The sequence below is a fragment of the Drosophila pseudoobscura genome, chromosome X (assembly GCF_009870125.1).
Source record: "Drosophila pseudoobscura strain MV-25-SWS-2005 chromosome X, UCI_Dpse_MV25, whole genome shotgun sequence".
NCBI classification, from domain to species: Eukaryota; Metazoa; Arthropoda; class Insecta; order Diptera; family Drosophilidae; genus Drosophila; species Drosophila pseudoobscura.
This window is the reverse complement of record NC_046683.1, coordinates 61,989,480-62,010,823: the sequence shown is the minus strand read 5'-3', so window position 1 is coordinate 62,010,823 and position 21,344 is coordinate 61,989,480. Positions and strand designations below refer to the sequence as shown.

Here is a 21,344-nt window from a genome sequence, read left to right as displayed (position 1 = left end):
TTTTGACTTGGCTTAGGAGTTAAATACAAACATGTACAATGGGGTGGGGGTGGGGTGTATAGTATACATATATAAATATATTTTATATATTTTTTACTCTTTCTGTGTGTCTGTGTTTGTGTGTGTGTTGTGTGGATAACATTGGATTTTGTTTGTTTGTTGCAAGACATTATTTTGCTGCATTTAGACCTTAGAAATGTACCAAATATTAAATTTATTATTAATATATACGTATATTATTAATATTAATTCTAGTTATTTTTTATGGGTATTCTTTCACTTGGATGCTTCAATGTCGTCAAAGACGGGGAGATATTCTTTGTTTTTATTTCGTATCCAAGTGGCATTTGAAGGAGTTTACCCCCATTTATATAGGCTGCTCATATGTATGTGTTTGTAGGTGTGTGTGTGTGTGTGTAGGAAAACGCTTTGTCTATTTTCTTTTCGTCAAGAACGCATCCTAGAACGCATTCCCATTAGGAGCAGCATCTTGTGCAGCATCTTGTTCCTCCTGTAGCTGCTCCTCGTCGGCCATCATTTCCAGCTGCATCTGATCGTCCCGCTGCACCACCTCCACCACAGACACCGCCTCCGCGGTGGTTGTGGTCGATGTGGATGAGCTGGTGGTGCTGGCCGGCGACATGTTGTCGCTGGCCGACAGATAGATGCAGCATGGCGGTGGCGATGTGGCTGCAACGGCTCCTGCTCCTGCTCCTGCTCCTCCTAATAGAATCTCCTGACTTGGCGGCAGCACAAAACTCTTCCCACCCAGCAGCTGGTCTCATTTGAGACCCGTGTCCGAGGATGGTGTCCAGCGATCAAACTCAATGCCCGAGTCCGGCGATACACCAGTGGCCTTGGCCAAATGGGCAGCCATAAAGCCGCCGGTCTGCATGCACTTGCAGTCGGCAGCAATGCAGTTGCACGAGAACTTGGAGCCGCGACCGCCGCAACGGGAGGCAACCACACTGGGATTGGCCATCAATACCGAATTCGAGACAGAGCTGCCAACGGGAGCCAGGCCCAAGCCCACCGGGGGTCCCCCCATGCCACCCATCATGCCGCCGCAGTTGCCCTCGTCCATGGGCTGGCCATCGCCAGGACTGAGTCGCAGCTGACTTTCAAAGGACTGCAGCTGCTGCATGAAATGGAAATTGGGCGAGACATCCGGCTTCCTGTCGCGCACCATCATGAAGGCGTCGTTGAGGCTGAGGCCGCGCGTGTGCATCAAATAGGCGAGCGTCACGGTCACCGAGCGCGAAACGCCAGCCAGGCAGTGGACCAGCACCGCCGAGTTCGCAGAGCGCGCTTCCTCTATGGAGATGGAACAGAAGATTAGCTCCAGACAGCTCTAGATCGGTTGGGATGGATCGGCTTACCTATAAACTGTATGGCATCTGGGAAATGCATGGCCAAGTCCTGTGAATAATGATCGGTAATCGGTATTTGCAGATACTTGATGATGCCCGATTTTTCAAACTCGTTCGGCAAATCCGGTGTCACATTCAACACATACTGAAAGAGAGAGGGTCGTTTGAAGAGGGCTGGCTGCCTGACCATCCTGTGGGACTCACTCACCTTAATGTTGTACTTTTGCAATGCCTTCGAGTCGCCGCTGTGGGTGACATTGCCCAGGAACAGAAGGCCTGGTATTATCTCCACGGGCGCCTCATTATAGCTATGATGATGATGATGATGGTGATGATGATGATGGGTGGTGCTCTCACAGTCCGAGGACTCGGCCGAACTGCTGCAGGCGGAATCGGAATGCGGTGTGGAAATGCGTAGGGATCTAAACGGAATTGAATTGAATGGAATGGGTGGTTAGTCCGCGACTTCTGCGAATTCTAGATGAGTTCGGGACCTACCTGAGGCCCATTAACTGATCGGTCTGGACATTGCGACTAGATTCCATCTCTTTGTTCTGCGCCTGGCTGTCATCCTCGCACCATTCCGGAAATGCTAAGCGAAAACTGGAAAAGCCATCTGAAACAGAAAGAGAAAGAGAGATTGAGTTTGAGAAATGGTTGAGAAACTTTAGAATGTGCCTCGCTCCCCCTGGGGGCAGGGCATTCCTCTTTTGGGTTTGTCGTTATGCTGTTTTGTCATATGAGAGGCCATCCTCTGGAATGCCCGACGTTCGTTATGCTTGGCCAAGTGTGGCGCGGTTTTGGATCTTTGGTAAGACAACACCTTCTCCACCACATGTTGCAGCTATTAACCCCCACTCTCCACTCTCCACTCCCCACCCCCACTGGTCCGCCCCTCGCTCAAGTATGCGTGAAATTCTTGCAAGCGAATCGTCCATTCATAAAAAGAAAACCAGCCACAAGAAAGGGGTGGGGAGGAGAGCATTCGTGTCTCTTTTTCCCCCTCTCTCTATCTCTTTCTGCAATTGGAAACGGAAGTGCGACGACTATGGCCATATCGAACGGAAGTGTAGTGCTGCCTGCCGCCTTTTTTGTGTTTGGTCTGGGAATCGTCATCCGCGCAGCAGGCAGCAGCATAATAGAAACCGGAAGTCCACAATTTTCTACTTGCTGCATATTAAATGCGAAATCGCAAATTGATGAGGAAGTCGACCACCAGGCACAAGGCACAAGACACAAGGGAAATGGAAATGGAAATACCAACAGTTTTTCATCAGTTATCTTGGCGCAGGCCGTGCAACGGGTGGTATACGCACTGGAAACTTGCAACTGCAACTGCAACTGCGAGACTTTTAAAAATAGCTCAAGATACGGCACGGCATACGAGGCATTAAAGGAACGTGATAGGAGGATAAGCGGGGGCCGGGGCGGGAGCGGTGGCCGGGCGGCGAGGGTGGACTGCCATGGCTGCCATGGCCATGGGAATACCCATCCACTCGGCCCTCTGACAGGCACAAACTGCATTTGAAAGCAATTTCCTGCTCAAACAACTCCTCTGTGCTGCAGTTCCCCTGAATGGCTGAAAGGTTCCATCACATTGTGGATGGATGTCTGTGTGTGTGTGTGGGGGGGGGGAGGAAGTCGACCTTGGCAATGAAACCTTCTGATATCGCTATTAGAAAAGTTAATTAATATCCTTGATTGACCGTTTTCCTCTTGTCTGGAATCTTTGACGGAAAAATCAATAAAATAAAGTGCAATATTAAACAGATTTCCTTTAAAACGATGGGTTTCTAGGGCACATTTACTGAAATCCATGAAAGATACCGCACAAAAAGTATCCAAATTCTCTACCAAAAGTTTCTTCCTCCACAGACATAGGTGGGATCCATCTCTATCCCTATCCCGCAACCGTAACCGTAACCCCCGCTTCCCTTCTGCCAGAGCCCATTAGATCACTACCTCTACCGCTCTACCGCTCTACCGCTCTATAGGAAACTTTCCCCACTGTAAAACCCAAACAATCATACTATCATACCATATCATATCATATAGATACCCATATGGCAATTGTTTCCCCCATCTTCTCCCTCCACTCCTCCTCCTCCACGACTCCACGTTTATGCCCTCATATGGCTTATATATAAACAGAGATACTATATATCAGTGTGTGTGTTGTTTTTTTTTTGTGTGACACTTGTGAGTGGCTTTTGTGTGTTTGGGATTGTTTCATTGATGAGTTCACATCACACACACAAATGGGCAAAAAGAGCGAAACAAAACCACAGAAACACACAGTGCAAAACGACCTTCAAAACGTTTGAAAACAACAAAAACAACAACAAAACTTGTAAACTTGAAAAAAGCTCAACAAAGCGTAAACCGAAAAGGGGCTTTTGGAATACAGATTTGTACATATTTCATATTTGTTTCTGAAAACCGGATTTCGGCATCTCCACCCAACACACACACACACACACACGCACACACCTGAGCGGAGCACACACAAACAATATTGTGGATACTCACCCACCCACAAAAGTCTCAGCTCATCTCTCCCAGCCTCGCCCACAATGTCACCAATTTGTTTTAGCTATTGTTGATAATTATTACCTACATACAATATTTATAGAACAAAAAAATAAACCAGAGCTCTTTCCAAATGGCCGAAGCCGGGGATACACTTCAAAGACAACGAAGAAAATATATTTGAAAAGTTCTTCGATTATTGATGGATTTTTTATATTTTATATATTGTTTTCCTATAAAACTGTTTTTCTCTTTCAGGATGGTCTTTCTATGGTGATCCGACATGGACACAAGTTTTTCTAGGGCAAACCTGCCAGGTAAATACTAGAAAAATACCTGAAAAGTACCATTTCCCAACTAATATTTCTAGGTGAAAATTCCACTTAAATACTGGATATATACCAGAAAGTAAGACAATTATAACACACAAAAACTGCTAAATGGCCAGAAATAAACCAGAAAAATACCATTTTCCAATTGAAATATCACTTTTTACGCAAAACTACTAACAAAAATACTATACAAAATACCGGAAAATGTTATAAAATTGCCAGAATTTCCTTTTCCCCGAGGAAATCTACCATACAGATCCTGTGCATCTGTATGTATTTAAATTGATCAGCAATTCCTTGCTGTTCTTCTGTCCTTCTGTCTTCCCCGGAAAGGGGATCCAAAGAGTATACACATATTGAAAAATAAAACAAAACGCTGGAGAGTAACGATACGTTTTTTCCACCGCAGTTTCACCGTTGAACGATTTGAGCCACGGCTCATTCATTGTTTTTCTGCTTCTGCTGCTGCTGCCGCTACGGGCACTCATTTATTTGTTTGTTTTTAATTATATAGTATAGATACTCTTTTTGTTGTTTTTACTTTTCACTTCACGGGGACTCTTATCTGCAACTCCCCCCCAACCTTCCCGCCCCCCCCCACGCTCTTTTCGCTTCGCTTCGTTTATCAAAAACAACAACAGCAAAAAGAGCAAAGGCAAAACGTGAGTTAAATAACTTTTGGCTCACTTCTCGCTGGGTATACACGCAGATACAGATACAGATACAGATACAGATACACACACACACACCCACACAGAAAGCTCTATTCATTCACAGGTACCACACTTCAGGCCCCCTCCCCCCATACCCCTATTATACATACATACATATGCCCCCCGCCCCCCTTTTGCTGACCAAAACCAACGGATATGACGTAGGCGTGCGCGTTGCTTCTTTCTTTTTTGTTTTTGTTGCTCTCAACCTTTTCTCTATTTTGCCGCATAAAAACAGTTAGCCAAGTGGTTCAAAGATGCGTTAAGAGAGGTGGTGTGGGTGGTGGTGGGGGGATAAGGAGAACCCTTATATGGTTTGCCCCATTCTGAGGGCGTTTGTTTTTTGTTTTTGTTTTTGTTTTGTTTTTTGTGGCTTAGATGACGCAGATTCCTTAAGGGGAATACACGACACGCCCACGCGCACGCCAGATGCAGGGAATCCAAAACCTCGAAAAACAGAACCCACCCGTCGCAGCCCCCCCACACCCACCGGCACGTACGTCCGTGTGGGCCCCCATTGATGGATTCCATGGAAAAAACACAACAGAAACAGAAACCGAAACCGGAAGCCCCAACAGCAACGCCACACATGCATGAAGCTAAACACATGACACAAAGCAATCAACCATTGAACACATTTCCACATTTCCACATTTTCACATTTCCACATTTCCACATTAACATTTCTATATTTATAGATTTGTTTAAACAGATTCCAAAGTTCTCCAGGGAGAGAGCAGACGGATGTTCTGTTTGTCGATGTGGAAACTGACGAAGTCTGAAGCCTGAAGCCCGAAGCCTGCTTTAGACAGGCTATAATATCATATCCTTATTATCCTTGAATGAACACAAGCATTCATTTCTTTCAGAAAACTTTTTCCTGGCATTTGTCTACCGTGTTTTCTTCATATATACATATATTTCTGTTCTGTTACTTTTCCAGTATTTTATGGTATTTTTTCTCAAGCTTATGCTGCAGTGCCAGGACACCAGGACATCATTTGTCATAGTGTTTAACTGGTTTCCCATCTATGAGTATAATCTTTTGTTTTTCTCCAAAAAGGAACGGAAATTCTATGCATTATATTTTCTTTTGAGGAATTTTCAATGGCTTGTCCATTCATTTTCCATATAGATATATATGTATGGTATTTACGTACGTATAAAAACTCCCAAATATTTCATATGATTTTCGTAATCTCTGTTCTTTTTGGATTATTTTCCCGGCCACATTCATTTTACATTTTATCACATTTTTCGAATCTCTGCCCCAAGTCGAATAATTCCTTTTTAATCACTCACGCCATACAGCACTCAAAAATTCCCTTCCGCCCCACACAACATTTTCCCCTTTTGTGTGTGTGTGCGTGTGTGTGTGTGTGGACTTTTCAGCTCAGTTTTTCTTTTTTGTTGAAGTTTTGAAATGTTGTTTGTCATAGGGATTTCGAAAAGTATACAAAAATGAGACAGGATGGGGAGGGAGGGAGGAAAGTTGAGGAAATCAATATTACGCATACGCATGGTGTGGCAGGGCAGGGCAGGGGAGAAAATGTGTAGGCTCTTGTGGGTCTCTGGCAAATGCATTCCGGCCGTGCATTACACAATGACAGATACAGATACTATAAATACATATACAAATACACGTATGTGTGGAAGGGAGCAAATGGGGTGTCCGGAATGGGGCCTCTGCTGCCGCTGGCTCATGAATGAAAAACCAGACCATACCGGGAACGACAGCGACAACGACAACGTCCGCCTGCAGTTCAATGCTATTTGTCAATGAGTCAGTAGTCGTCGTCGTCGTCGTCGTCGTCGCCGGCGTTGTCCGTCCGTACAGACACAATTCCCGGGTCTCGAAGATGGAACTGGAACGGGGGGAGAAAAAGAGTCATAAAAATACGTATGTACAATACACAGAGAAATATTCTGTGGCCCCATATCCATTAGCCATATGCATATACCAAAACCGCCTCCCCCCCACCCACCGACAACAACATGGCCCCAATTTTGTTTACATTTCTCATCTCCACCCCCCCTCCCACACCAAAAAAAAAAGAAAAAAAAGCAACTACTTTTTATGCCTCTTCTTTTGCTTATTTTTGGAGCACACATTTTTCCCCCATTTTCCCCGTCCGAAGGCATAAACAAAAGTGCAATCAAAAGCACTTGGTGTGGGGGGGGGGGGGTTGAATATTAATGCCCGTCGCAACTTTCGCCTGTAGAACTTTTCTTACTTGTACTTTTCCTTTTCCTCTGCAATGCCAATGCAATTTTCCATCAACTAATTTCTTAATCAACTTTTGGGTCGTTCGTTTCGGTATAAAACCCACACAAAGTTGACATTTTAACTACTCCCGCGAACGGAAGTTGATTGATTACACCATGATTGATTGATGTGAATAGAAAGGGGCCAGGGCGGGGCGGGGCGGAGTTGTAGGTGGGGCGGAGACTCTCTGGCGAAATGTCAGACATCCAAGTTTACTTCGAGCTGCACTTGAAATGCCCTTGGGGGTCCATGCCCGAGTCCGTGCCGGCGGCCCTGGCCCGGGGGCGAGGGGGTCGGTATGGGTCACGCGTATGCATATAAGAACTGACATTTGTGCAAATATTACACATCCAAAGTTTATGAAACAAACGGGGGATACACTAGACGAGGAGGAGGAGGAGGAGGAGGAGGGGGCCTTGAGAGCTATGGAAATGATGAAAGTTCAAAGATGATCAATCAAAAAGTTTCGACTGTGAAATTGATTGATAGACATGGTATAGGTATAGGTTTTTGAGAAACTTGAGAGTCAAAGGAGTAGAGTATGGAAAACCCTTTATTCAAGATATTTAACACATTTTCTGGCTATGCGACCCACTGTACCTTTTTGGGCACCTGACGTAATGCCCCAGCCTCCGGCTCAGAGTCCCAGCTTTTGGCACTGCTGCTACTGAGAGAAGGTGGAGGCTGCTGCTGCTGCTGCCCCCACAGTGGCGGCACAACCTGCCCCTCTGGAAATTCCCCGCCCACGGCTATAAAATAAAACCAAAAATGAACGCAGCTTAAAATGTATTCGACACAGAGACAGAGGGAGGGACAGAGAGCATTTGCAGCAACAACAGAAATAACATAAAATTCTTAATAAATGTGTGCCTCGCCCACAAGCAAAAATATTCGAGTGGAGCGGAGTGGAAAGCAAAAACAAGAGCTTCAACATCGAAGCTTTGGATACACTATTTATCTACTTTAAAGACTTCCCATCATCTCCCGTAATATCCCCTGGAAGAGTATCAGAAAAAACCGAAGGCGCGGGCAGACAACGGTTTTAGCGGTGACATAAACCACAGGCGCATGTAGCTTTTTCCGCTGCACCTGATGTCCCGCCTTCGCCCCTCTCTAGCGGACACCGCAGCTGCGGAGCATGTGTGCGCTTGCATGGGTGGTGGTGGAAAAGTGAAAGAGTTTTTCCTTTTACATAAGCCGCCAGGCCACACCGCCTTCCAAGCCAAAAAATGTTTTTTTATGAATGGAAAACCCAGGAGCCATAATGAAGAAAGAAATAACCAAAAGAGATGGCGAATAAAAGCACTGTTGGCGGCGCAGAGAGCGAGAGAGAGAGAGAGATTGCACGCAACTATTTATTCGAAAACGTAGTGCAGCAACAACAGCAGCTCCAGCAACAAAAACATTAAATTTGCATGACAAATGAGGGAATGAGAGGCCGACGGACCGAACCCCACAAGTAGTTAAAGTCCACTTTTATTCCATTTCATTCATTCATTCATTCATTCTTTCATTCAATTTGCCTTCTTTTTTTCGACTCAATTTGCTGCAATTCAAGGCGAGAGGGGAGGTCGGGGCCACTAGCAGATAGAGAACGAGAGAGCGTGGGAGAAGAAGAGACAAAGAGAGAGAGAGCAATAAGTTAAATAGCCACCAAACGGACGTACGACATAATTGACTCTTTTAAATACCCTTTCAGAGAGTGTGATCACTTCATGGCTCAGTTGGTGCAGCACAAATGGAAGCGCAAATACCTAGGCACATACATATATTCCTTGTTAACTTCTACTAAACCAACGATCCAAGCCAGGAATCGTATCTCAATCGGGAACCAAAAACTCTGCAAAGGGTATTTACAGCTTCGATATTCGCGAGTTGTGTTTTGTGTGTTTCTTTTAGCTACATATTTTGCAGTCATTGTTGTTGGCACTTCCGCATTGCAGGCCAGGCGCAACAGGAGAATGGGATAGACAGAGGAGAGGAGAGCAGAGAAGAGGAGTGGCGAGGCAGGTTAGTCAGCGCATCAGTTCTTCAGTTAATCAGTTGGGCGGGCACTCACTCAATAGTATAGTGCTCTGCGGCCTGAATGGATAGTTAAATAAGCTACATACATACATACATATGTACATATTTACATAGTTAGGAGGCCAGGCCGCCGAATGCCGTTCTACATCGTTGTACATGCTAATGGCCGCCGATGAGACATCATGTGGGCATCTCTTGGGGGCCAAGTGCGGGGGACGGATGATTTGCTGAATGAATAACAGGGGGGTGGTGCCCAAAGAACGAGAACAGTGTGTTGTGCACCCTGTGTTTAGAGGTGTTCCATTTCCCTTATTTGGGACTCAAATTTAAAGCCCAGGAAAAGTGTACTCGACACACAAATTATACCCTACAGACCCCTCGAAAAACATTCCCTTCTTCTTGGAAATTGTTTTCCCAAGCTTTTGTTGATATTTGATGAGCTTTTCAGCAATTAAATTTTCCACAGGAGCTAGGCCAAATTTGCAGGATATCTTCAATTACTCCCCAGCGGCACAGGCACGAGAGTACCGGTACATGTGTACCTAGTTATCCTCGCACCCAGCCACCCACCCCCCACACACCTACCGTTTTGTCAACTCAATTGAACTCAAAATAAACGTGTAAGCCCCCAAACATCGTGTCCCCGAATTGAGGGGACACCCGTCTCTAATGGTTCTGCGCAGGGCGGGAGGGGGTTAGGGCTGTGTGCGTGGGGAGGCAGCGTCGGAGGCTGGCGCTGGCGCTTGTGCTGGGGTAAGGCTTACCTTTGGCATCCACTCTTGGATTCTGGCCAAAATGTCAAATTGCGTATGCCAATCAATCAAAATGTAAATAAGCAAAAACCTAATTTTGTTCTAGGCACGCCCCAAAAAACGCCCCCACCCCCCTGTACTCCATGACCCTCTCCCCGCTCTGGCGCTCTTCCCCGGCGCAAAAGTCTGCCGTCCTTGGGGAGCTGTGAGCTATAAATAGCAGGAAGCCGCAGCTTTGGCAGCATTAACCCAGGACCCAGGACCCAGGAACCAAGACCCAGTCCCAGGCCCAACCTCAGCCCCAGTCCCAGTCCCGATTCTAGATCCCTTTTTGCGCTGCGCTACTCTGGAAGCCGCATTATTAATTAATTATATTTTGCCGTAAATGAAATTCGGCAACGCCGCGTAGAGAGAGAGTATTTCAAAAGGAATATTCAGTGTGTCCAGAGCCCACAGAGTTCGCTCAATGCACACGAAATCAAATCCCGGATAATTGAAGGGCCTGTATGAGTGTTTGTTTGTATGTGTGTGTGTGTGTGTGTGTGTGTGTGTGTGTGTTCTTGTGCGTGGGCGAGCTTTGTAACTGTATTCTTGGAATTTTTGTTGGATGTGTGTGTGTGAGTGTGTTTTGGGGTGAAGCTTTGCAAATGGGGTCAAGTTTAATGTGCAGCTTCCTGTTGCTACTCCTGGCTGTCCCGTAATTGCAGATGGAATCCTCAGACCCCGGGGCATGCAACAAGTGCAAGCGGCAGGCGATACAGTGAAAGGACACGTGGAGAGATGTACACACACACACACACACACACATAAGGATGAAAGCTCTATTGAGTGGGGGGACATGCCATTTATGGTAGATAGGAGATTACTCTTCCTTTCCCAGGAGATAATTTCCCATCGAACCATCCTACTGTACATTTGTATTGATTTTCTGTTGGAACATCCACAGCAGGGGTACCCTGGGGCACAGCTACTTTTGCATAATAATACGTAAAACGCACTTTGGTCCAACTCCCGATCCGCAGTCCCAGTCCCAGTCCCAGTCCCATTCCCATTCCATTCCCAGTGACAGTCTCCTCCTGACAGTCTCGTCCCAACATAGGCGACCCGCTGGGCAGTCCAATAATAAAAGGAAGGGGGGAACGACAGGAACATTTATACGGTAGCATTCTACAACTCCGCGATATGCGACGACGCCATTGAGCAACGTGCGTTGAATTTCATTTGGCTTTGAAATGGCATAAACGGACCGGGGAAAGAGAAGGTCGAGAGAAGAGAAGAGAATGGAATGGAATGGAATGGAGGAGAGCGGATGGAGCAGAAGGTTCCCTAAAGAGGAATGGACTTGAGGCAGAGGTCCAAGCGTTTCATAAATATTGAATATGAGGAAATGAAAATCTCGAATGCATGCCGTAATGAGGAGGTTTGAAAAATTACCAATATTTAGCAGTATCTCAATTTCAGCGCAAAGAGAAATTCAAATTGGAAAAATTTTAATATTAGAACTTAGAAAGAAAAAAATGGTTATTCTCTCTCGCAATATCTCGCGAGATATTTGTATCTCTTTTGTTGGAATTGCATTAAAAATGCACACTGCCTGAAGAAGTAAGCGGCAAGAGGAACGGCGGCAGAGGGGGGAGAGACAGTATAGTGCTTCTCTCTAACAAGAGACACCCCAGCATGCTTCTGATTCTGCTGCTGCCTCGTTGACACAGGCCCCCGCCGCCGCCGGTCAAAGAGGAAGACAAAGAAAGACCAGAAAAAAAACACCAGAGGCAGTAGTCGTCGAAGAAGAAGAAGTAGCCGAAGGAGCCAACTATCAAGGGGCTCAAGCAATGCCATTCGAGTGTGCGAGCGAGGGGCAGAGAATGGTGCAGTTAACTTGCGAAAGGGGTCAAGGAGTGCGAGAAAAGGAGATGGCACACCACACACTGCTTGCCATATTGATATGCGAAGGCAGAGAGAGAAGAGCAGAAGAACCAGGGAAGAGTAAACAGAAATGAATGCTCAGAGTCGCAACGACTTGGCAATGACCTTTTGGGAAATGCTCTTATGTTCGTCTTTGGTTGTTTTAGTGGGAGGTAGTAAAATCGAGTTCTGGTATAGCAGAGGCAATGCATGCTAGCATAAAAAGTTTAAGTGCGGAAGTGCTGCTTTCTCTATTTGTACGTTTGTCTGTACCTTTGCCAGCAGCTTGTTGAAATTAAATTCCTTCATATAAAAGTCAAGTTATCCCCAAGGTACCCTTTTCCGATTGGCCCTACACCCTGCCCTGCCCTTCCCCCCCTTGTACGGGACTGCCCTGCTCCATTGCATAAGCACAGACACGAACCACACATAAAGTCGGCAAAACCACAATCCTCCATTCCATTCTTTCATTCTGCTGCGCTCATCTTCACCGCTTCACCCCTCTCCACCCATCATCTATGGGTAAACTTCTGTTCCGTGGCTCGTTCTCCGTTTTGGAATCTGTTGCTAATTTGCACTTTGATGAAATGCGTTCATGTTGTTGTTGTTGTTGCTTCTCCTTATCCATCTCTTTTTTTTTTTTTTGCTTATGCCTGTTTGCTCTTGCTCTTCCTGTTGCTGTGTTCGTGTTGTTATTGCTATTACTGTAGATTTATGCATGCAAGCGCACAGCAGCAGCGTTCTCGCTCCCCTTCGCCCCCCGTCCACCATTCACCGACGGACTACAACTTTTAGCTCCATTTCATTTTGATGCCCCCCCTTCCTCGTTCCTCTTTCCTGCTCCCTCTAGCCATTCGTTCTTTATGTTGCTCTTCCTTTTTGCGACGCGACAAAGGCAGACAAAACGATTGGCTTTGTTGTTTCTGTTGCTGTTGCTGCCGCTGCTGTTTGCTAATTCCAAGAATACAACAATTTACGCGTCCGTCCGTCCCCCGCCGACAAGGCAAAAAGGCAACGGCAGAAGAAGCAAAGTGAATGAAGGGTACCGTCCCGCCGCCACTGACTGTCTCTGGCTCTGTTGCTATCCCTGTCTGCCATTTGCAATGCGCCTTTGATTTCCTTGCTACACCCCTCCTTTCTAGCTCAGTGTGTAAGTCTCCAAGATCGCATATGACTGCAGCCATAAGGGCGATCAATCTGCTAGGGTATCAAGTGTGCGACTCCCGAGGAGGATAGTCTCCTCTGTTGGTGTTTATGTGTTAAATGCGCGCCCTGCAAACTTCCGCTCTTTGGACGCTGAGGTATGCAGGCGACAAAGCAAACGGGAGGGAAAGGGAGAGATGGAGATGGAGGGGCAGAAAAGACAGCGAGTGGAAGGCGGGTCTCGCCCGCACATAATCTGACCGGAAGTCATTGTTGTTATTGCTAGTAGTATTGCTGCAAATATTTGCACAGCCTCTGCACAGGCATTGGCAGAGAGCCCCCCCCGCCCCCACCGTCACATTGCCATTCGCAGAATCGGAATCGATGCCAAATGGCTTCGATGTGGGACTCGCCGTTAGTTAGTCGTCGACGCCGTCGTTGCGGGCACTCGCGTCTACTCAACGCCTGCTTAATTAAAGCCCACACAAACTTTGACCCAAATCTACTGCTGCTGCAACAGCAACAACAAATTTTGGCCGTAGGCTGCAGCGATCAGTCCACCCCTCCACCCCTCAGCTTCTCTCTTCCCTCTCACCACTGCATTCGCAGACGCGACGCAGCTCTAACTGTTGTCCAACGCCCTGCTTGTTGTTCTTACCGTCGTCTTCCTTCCCCCTACTCTGGCTCCCCCTACTCCCATCGTTCTGTCCCTCTCTCGCTGATTACTTTATAAGATGCTGACGCCAACACCAATGGAGGAGAGAGAGATGTCCAACTATCTCTCTGTCTCTCCCTCTCTGTGGGCCTACGACAAAGACAACAACTGTGGGCACAGTGGGCCAGGTGGGAGCTAGAAGAGCAACACTTTAATGGAACAAAACTTGAACGAAAGCTCTATTTAGTATTTCCACTTATTGACCCGCTTCTGCCCACTGTGCAACGAATCTCAGTTGAACAAATTTGGAGCCCAGCGACTTTTGGCACGTAGGTGGTTTTGGTGGGGCAATCGGGCCAACTGTTTCTCTCAGTTATTTCTGTTGCTGTTGTTTTTCTGTTTTCTGTCGGTGAAGGCAGACCAGTTGGCAGAGTAGTCTGTTGCCCCTCAATGAGGCAGCAGCCATCAGCGACGGGCAGCGGAGTGAGCGGCGAGGGGAAGCCGTGGATGGGAGCCCACTAGCTTTTGTGATGAATTATCATGAAATCGTAATGAGAGATTCGGTCGATTCGGCTGTGGCCTTGGTTGGTTGATGATGATGTTGGGAGATGGAGATGCCACGTGTTTGCGACTGATTTTCACTCGCAGATGGAAAAAATTGTGAAAATTGCTTAGGCCCAAAAAATAAACCAAAGAAAAAAACAAAAACTTGTTCAACAAATTCGTTAAAAACAGCAAATGAGGCAAACAACTCTCCCATGTGGCTGCCACACACAAATATGTAGAGGAGAGAAAAGCCAGTTGGGGGAAAAGCCGTACTCCAATGCAATGCAATGCAATGCGTGGAAATGCGGTGGCCAGAGCTCGAGTTGAAGTGGTTTTTTATGGCGCAGGCGCAGCAGCATCAGCAGCAGCAGCAGCAGCTCGAGTTCAATTTCTATAAAAGGGTCGCCGCAAGAAGACGGTCCAGCGATCAACGTGGAGACGGACAGCGGACAGTGTAGAGAGCTTTGTATCCGCCTCTGGCCATAAAAACACGAGAGAGAAGAGAGGAAGAGAGACAAAAACGAGCAGACAGACACCACTCTCTCGAAACTGCATCGTTCATTGACTCCCTCTCCACTCTCCAAAAAAAGAGAGCGCCCGATCAGTGGAATGGAATGAAATGGTTTGAAACTCTGCTAAATCTAATTGAATTAAATTCTGTCAACGGAAATGCTTAGTTTATGGAATACATAATGCTTTTTAGAACCACATATAAGTATATATATGTATATATATATATATATATATAGTATGTAGTATATATATCTGCCTTTCCTATATGCATGGCTGGATGGTTGCCCTAGTTGGCCCCATCTTAATTGTTTTAATTCCGAGAAATGCATACAAAGTGGCATTTAATTAAAGTGAATTCTACATCAGCTGGAAACTGGAGCCAATCCGAGCGACATGCATTATGCATTTTCCCCCATCGCTCCCCCCCGCCCCACGGACTTGATAATGTTTTCATCGTCCTGGTCCTGGAACCGGAATCTGGTCGTAACAGCAGCATCCCAGGGACGGGACAGGCCACAAAGAGCCCCATAATTGCCTGGACTTGATTGAATTTCAAGGTTAATTAGCGGCATATAGTTCCCTTGCCACAAGGGGGTGGCTGGGGGAACATGGGGCGGTTTCTTGCGGCAAAAAGTTGATGGGTACAACAAGGACTGGACCACAGTTTTTCGCGAAACTTTAGTCCACCCTAAGCCTCTTACAGGGGGATATATTTCAAACTTGAACAGAACAAAGAAAATAGGATATAAGCGAGAGAAAGAGGGGGAGAAAGGGAGAAACAGAAAGAGAGTGGAGCATTAGCTGATGAAACAGATGATTACAAGGCTTCGGAGGGTATGTATACGCTCTGGTCTATACTTTAAAAATGGTTCATGTGCCCAAAGGAGTATTCTATTCAATGGGTTCAACGGGCTTGGCAACCATTCTTATCTATAGTATTCTTCTGCCACTTCCTGCCACAAACGTTCATTCCAAAGTCGAACCATATCCAATACTTATAGATAGATGTAACCGAAATACTCTGCCACGTACATACATATCTGTATCTGCATCTGTATCTGTGTCGCCACAATGCTTCCTCCTCGTATCCCACCCGCCCGGCTATTTTTTATGCATTTTGCATGCCATAAAACACATTCTGGGTCCCGGTCCCCTCTTCAGAGACCCACCGGACCCACCCAACGATAAGATAAAACCGCAGCAAACATTTTATGTACATACACATACGGGAAACCATATTCGTTTCGTTTTTGGCAAATTGTGAAATTGCTTTTATTGCATTTGTGGAAAATTTCATAAAGGCTGGAATATATGCATGTACAACCATAAATGTGTAGATAGATAGATAACCGACAGGACAGATCCGTCCATTCAGCAGACTGAAGAGCAGAGAAAATTCATTTACCATTTCGACGATCATTAAGGAACACTTCAACGAAGGCAAAATCCTTTAAAAGGTGACACAGGATTTTCACGCTCTCCCACTGTCCCCTCCTCCTTTCTTCCTTTGTTCCTTTGTTCGTTTTCTTTTTGGGCAAATGTCAAGAGGATCGGATCGGATCGGTTTTTATTTCGGATCATCTCGGGTGTTTCCATGGTATTGCCCAGTCGTAAAACAATCGTTTTCCGGGACACAATTTTCCTAATTACCTGTGTGTGTATGTTTGTGCGTGCGTGTGTGTGTGTGCCACAGGTAGATTTCTGTACAGTCCTGTACCATTTTTGTGGGTTCTTGACGTCATAGACACGATAGACGTCTAGTAGTATGTGGATTTATGTTATGCTAATTTGTTGGCCTTTCCAGTTTCAGTTCTGTTTCCATCAAATGAAATCGACAAACAAAAAGGCAGGGGAATGGGGAAGGGGTTGGGCATGGGATGCTCTATTGTCAATTTGCGATATTGGCAGAGACGACACGACGCTCTGAATGGAGCAGAAAAGAGCAGACAGGGCAGACGGAGCAGCGAACGTGTGTACGCCGGATCTGAGCAGCTTTTGTGTATGGGGGTTAGAGCCCCAGGGGGTACAAAACACACACATACACACACACACACCCAATTGGGGGGTTTGCTTGTGGGAGAACGGAAATTGAAGTGATAAAAATAAAAATGAAGCCACACAGTCAGTCAGTCAGTCAAGTCAGATAATGATGTACATAATATATATGGTATATATGTGCATACGTACTGTATGTATCTGATTCTTTGTCTGTATATGTATGGCTTTGAATCATGAGAGTCGGAGTCTCCAGAGCCCAGTGACATTTTTCTGAATGAATGAATGACAGAACGCAGAGGAGATCTATGGGAACAATACACAGGCCCACAGACACATAGACACACAGACACAAACAGACACAGACAGAAACCTAGTCAACAATAGTGGGAAAAGCTCTTTGCTTTGCTTTGCTTTGTTTTGTTTTGTTTTTATTTACGACTTCCCTAATCTCCCCCTTAATTTAAATATAATTTAATTGATATGGAACCTAAAGAAGGAGAAGCAGCTGCAGAAGCAGCAGCAAAAATATATTTATAAATACATTTCTGCATAAATCGGTTCGCCACTCGCTGGAATAAAATTATTGCGAATTTGAATATGGATTGCGGATTTCCGATAAGGAAAACTTCTTGTAGAGATTCCTGTATCGGTGCATAAAAAATAAGTTTCAGGGAGTCTACTTAATGCATTGCATTGCAGAATACCCACAAATATGTATGTATGATATGATATTTCCATAAATACATATCATCATATCATCAGTGGCATTTCCTCATCGTCTATACATATTCATAAATTTGTGTTCTTATATAATGGTTCCATCAATCAAAACGAGTCGCGGTGTCACACACCGAAAACAAGTTCAAGAAGGTGAAATCTATTTAAATCCCCAGACGCCGACGGGGCAGTATAGAAAGTCGTGATCTGGGTGTGCTGCATATTCCACATACATACATAAGTATGTATGCACGTATGTACATACATATATGCGGGTTCTAATCTGTGTCTATGTATGTCTATATGTGGCAGGCAGTCAGACCGCTTATCAACAGAGAGCAGTGCGAATTACATCTTTCAGCAATTTATAGAATTTCTCCTTTCCCCCCTTCCGGCGTATAAGATCCGATCCGATCGGATCGGATCGGACGTTCTTTTCCGCAAAAAAAAACACAAAAAAATACAGGGGGAAAAAATAAGAGGAATCCACGAAAATGTTTATTTATGGGAATAGGCAGTGCCGGGGGGAAACATAAATAAATAATACTTCTAGGAATGGAATGTCTGTGGATGATTAATGGGGGCGCGGGGCGGTGGAGGGTGCGGGTGTGGGTTTGTGGGGGGAACTCACCTTGCAGTGCGACCACGCGACATCCGTCCTGCTTGAGGCGGCGGTGCAAGATATTGATAATCGAATCGTTGGCCCCCATCCCGGCTCCGGCCACATCCTGCTGTCCGGCCACGCCCTCGCCGTTGTAGAGAATGAAGAGGCAGAGCTTGTAGCCCGTCTGGATGCGATCCTTCAGATCCGGCGACTTGATGGTGGAGGCCAGATCGATCTTGCCGGTGGCCAGGCGCCGCAGCACAATGCTGGGAATGCACAGATTGACGGCGCCACGGATATGCGATTCGCTGTACTCGTGGGAGCCGCGGCAGTCGAGCAGGATCAGCTCCTTGGCGTCCAGAGAGCGCAGCTGGACCTGGAGCCACTCTTTGCTGCAGCTTTCGTGCTCCGTTTCTGGCATTGTAGAAAGCTCTCTTTCTCACACACTTGCACTCTCACAAAAAAAAATTGAAGTCGATGGAGGAGTAGTAGGTGCAGTAGTAGTAGGTGGGGGGAAGACAAATCCGTCTGAGTGTTCTTTTCTAGAGTTCGTTTCTCACTCTCTCTCTCTCTCTCTCTTTCGCTTTCCCGCTCTCTGTCCAAGTTTTGGTTACAACAAAGTTTACATCATCTGCTTTGGCTTCTTCTTCGAACTGCCGCACATTTTTTTCTTTCTTTCTGGTTCTTTCTTCTTCTTCTGCTGCTTTGCTTTTGTTGCTGTTCCCCTTTCTGGTTTGCTTCCGCACACAAACACACTCACACACACGAAAAAAAATACGGGAAATCCAAAAGAGACTTTAGTTTTGTTTCATTTAAGAACTTAACAAAAATGGAATATTCAATGTTTTACTGTTTCACTGTTTTCTGTGTGTTTTGTATTCTGTTTTCTTTTACTCTGATTTCTTTTATTTTGTTGTAGGCTTCACATTCATCACGCATACAGGTCCGCGCCAAATCACAACCGTGTGTATGTATGTATCGCTGCAGCTGTATGAGTGTGTGGAGACCGAACGAACGGCCCGTTCCGATACACCGATTCTAAACGTGTGCGTGGTGGAGCCCCAACAACCTGACGACGACAGCGGTGGAGCGATATCAAAGCGCGCTGTAGGTATGTTCAATTGGTATATGTATATATTTTTTTGTTTGATAATATATTTCGTTTGCCAATATATCAATGGATATTTTTGTGGGATATATCAACGGACTTTTCTGAGTTCAGAAACAAAACTCGACACTATTTTTCTTTCCGTTGTCTGTTGTTTCCTTCCGCGAGGCCGAGATACATGTGAGAGATACATTTGTGAGATACTTTGGGGCGGCAAGGCCGTTCTTTCAAATCCGCCCGCCTTCAAATGTAGCTAAAAATGTTGCTCGGCAACAAACGTGTGTGGCTGAGGAAAAAACAGGGTATGGACAACAGGCAAAACGGCCCAGAAAATTCAACGCACACAACGTGCAGCCACCCCATTCTTAACATTGCTTGCAAACAGCCACAGCATATTCTTGATCAAACACGGTGAGGTGATGCGCGGTGGTTTTTTAAATGTTGCTGCGCTGTTTTTGCCTGTGGGCCGTACCTTTCCATAGCTCAGCCCAGACTCATTTTTGCGTTCCGTTGAAAAGTATGTTATAGGAGTTTATATACCCTATCTTCTGAAATTAGCGATGCCCTTCTATTATTATTATATATTATTAAAATAACCTTAGCAAAATTGGAAATAATACTAAATTTAATTAAGCTGAATGCCACCATCGAGGACTTTGACTCAGGTAAAATTTTGTTTTTCAATCTGCCTCCCAATGAATGACAATGGATTTAAAATTAAAATTTTTTTCTGATCGATCTGTTCTGTATTATAGTATGTATAGTAAATATAATAAATCGTAGATACTATTCTAAATATATAGATATCTCTTATGCATACGTATATATTATGGGGCACGAGTTGACAAACATATCGTAACTTCTGTAATATCTTCTCTCCAAGGGCATTACATATGTTGCTGGAAAACTGTAAACACATGGGGTATAAGCACAACGAGAGTCTAGCAACATGAGAGATTTGTGTTGCTGGAAAACGTCACGTCGCCACCTCGTTGTGGTAATACCCTTTTGTTCACTCGATTCTCTTCTCTCTCACTTACACACACAAGCACACACAGCAATAGAACAGGCAACCGCAGAAGCACCCACACACACACAGTCGCGATGAGTGGGAATACGTGGAGAGATAGTGAGTGGGAGCGAGCAGGCATAGGTTTTCTCTCCAACTTTACAAGAAGGTGAACAAAGCCCGTGCACTGGCAGCCCGCTAGGAAATTCGCTGTAACTGTAATTGAAAATCTTCTATATATTTTGACATTGATTACAATTATTGCTAGTTTTAAAATTAATCAATGAGATTGCATTCCTCCCCTCTTTCGTGCTCCTAATCAGGTTCCGTTGCAAATTTCTCACCTGCCCTCCAGTGGCATTCTCTACACTCGCTTTCTGGCTCCCACACCAACCGCTTCCACTACACTATGCTCCTCTCTCACTCTCTTGTTTTGTCTATTCACACGCCGCTCGCTCCCGAACACGCTCACAAAAGTTTTGTGTAAAGTTCATTGATATTTTCGTGCATTGGTATGCGTGTTCCTGTTCGTGTGTGCCCCCATGTTGATTCATTGAATTTCGCCAGCAAAACTAGCCCGACTTTCCGTTCTCTCTCTCTCGCTATAACTCTCTCTGTCTCCCGCTCTCGAGTTGGAGCGTGAGAGCCGAGCCGAAGCAAATACTTTACTTGAATGCAAAAGTTAATGGAGCAGGGCAGGCAGAGTACATGTGGGTGTGGGTTGAGTGGGGGGGGGGGGGGGGGGGGGCCGCCGAGAGAGTTGCGATTGTACAGTCGAGATAAGGAATTAGGGAAGCCAGCGGCGAATCATCAATGAAGCATTTTGCTCAGCTCCGAAGCTCCCCCGTCTCCACCGAGGCTTGGCTGGAGCGCTCCCGTTATTTTGGAGACTCTACGAAATGTTTAATTTTATAACCATGACCCTGATATTTGCACACAAAACCCAGCACACACACCCACACACCCACACACACACACACACACCCACGAAAACAGAGGGCATGCACATAGAAGGACCGTTTCAAGGATACCCAGCGGTGGACAGCGCGCGTGAAAAAATTTCTCCACTACAAAAGTTTCAGCGCCTGCGCTGGCAGAAACGGCAGCATTATATGTACATATGTATGTACATATGTATATACCGTTAGGTAAACGCCAA

At 45.7% G+C, this 21,344-nt stretch overlaps 1 protein-coding gene across 1 annotated transcript; it reads right to left on the bottom strand.

Moving 5' to 3' along the window:
• On the bottom strand, nucleotides 1–19,403 carry Mkp3 (Mitogen-activated protein kinase phosphatase 3). Its single transcript, XM_001352889.4, has 5 exons — nucleotides 18,096–19,403; nucleotides 1,869–1,986; nucleotides 1,579–1,792; nucleotides 1,380–1,515; nucleotides 1–1,314 (listed from the first exon to the last, which is right to left on the bottom strand). Exons 1-5 carry the CDS (start codon nucleotides 18,487–18,489, stop codon nucleotides 782–784), a joined length of 1,395 nt encoding a protein of 464 aa, XP_001352925.4. The 5' UTR covers nucleotides 18,490–19,403; the 3' UTR covers nucleotides 1–781.
• Between the last annotated feature and the right edge of the window lie 1,941 nt (nucleotides 19,404–21,344).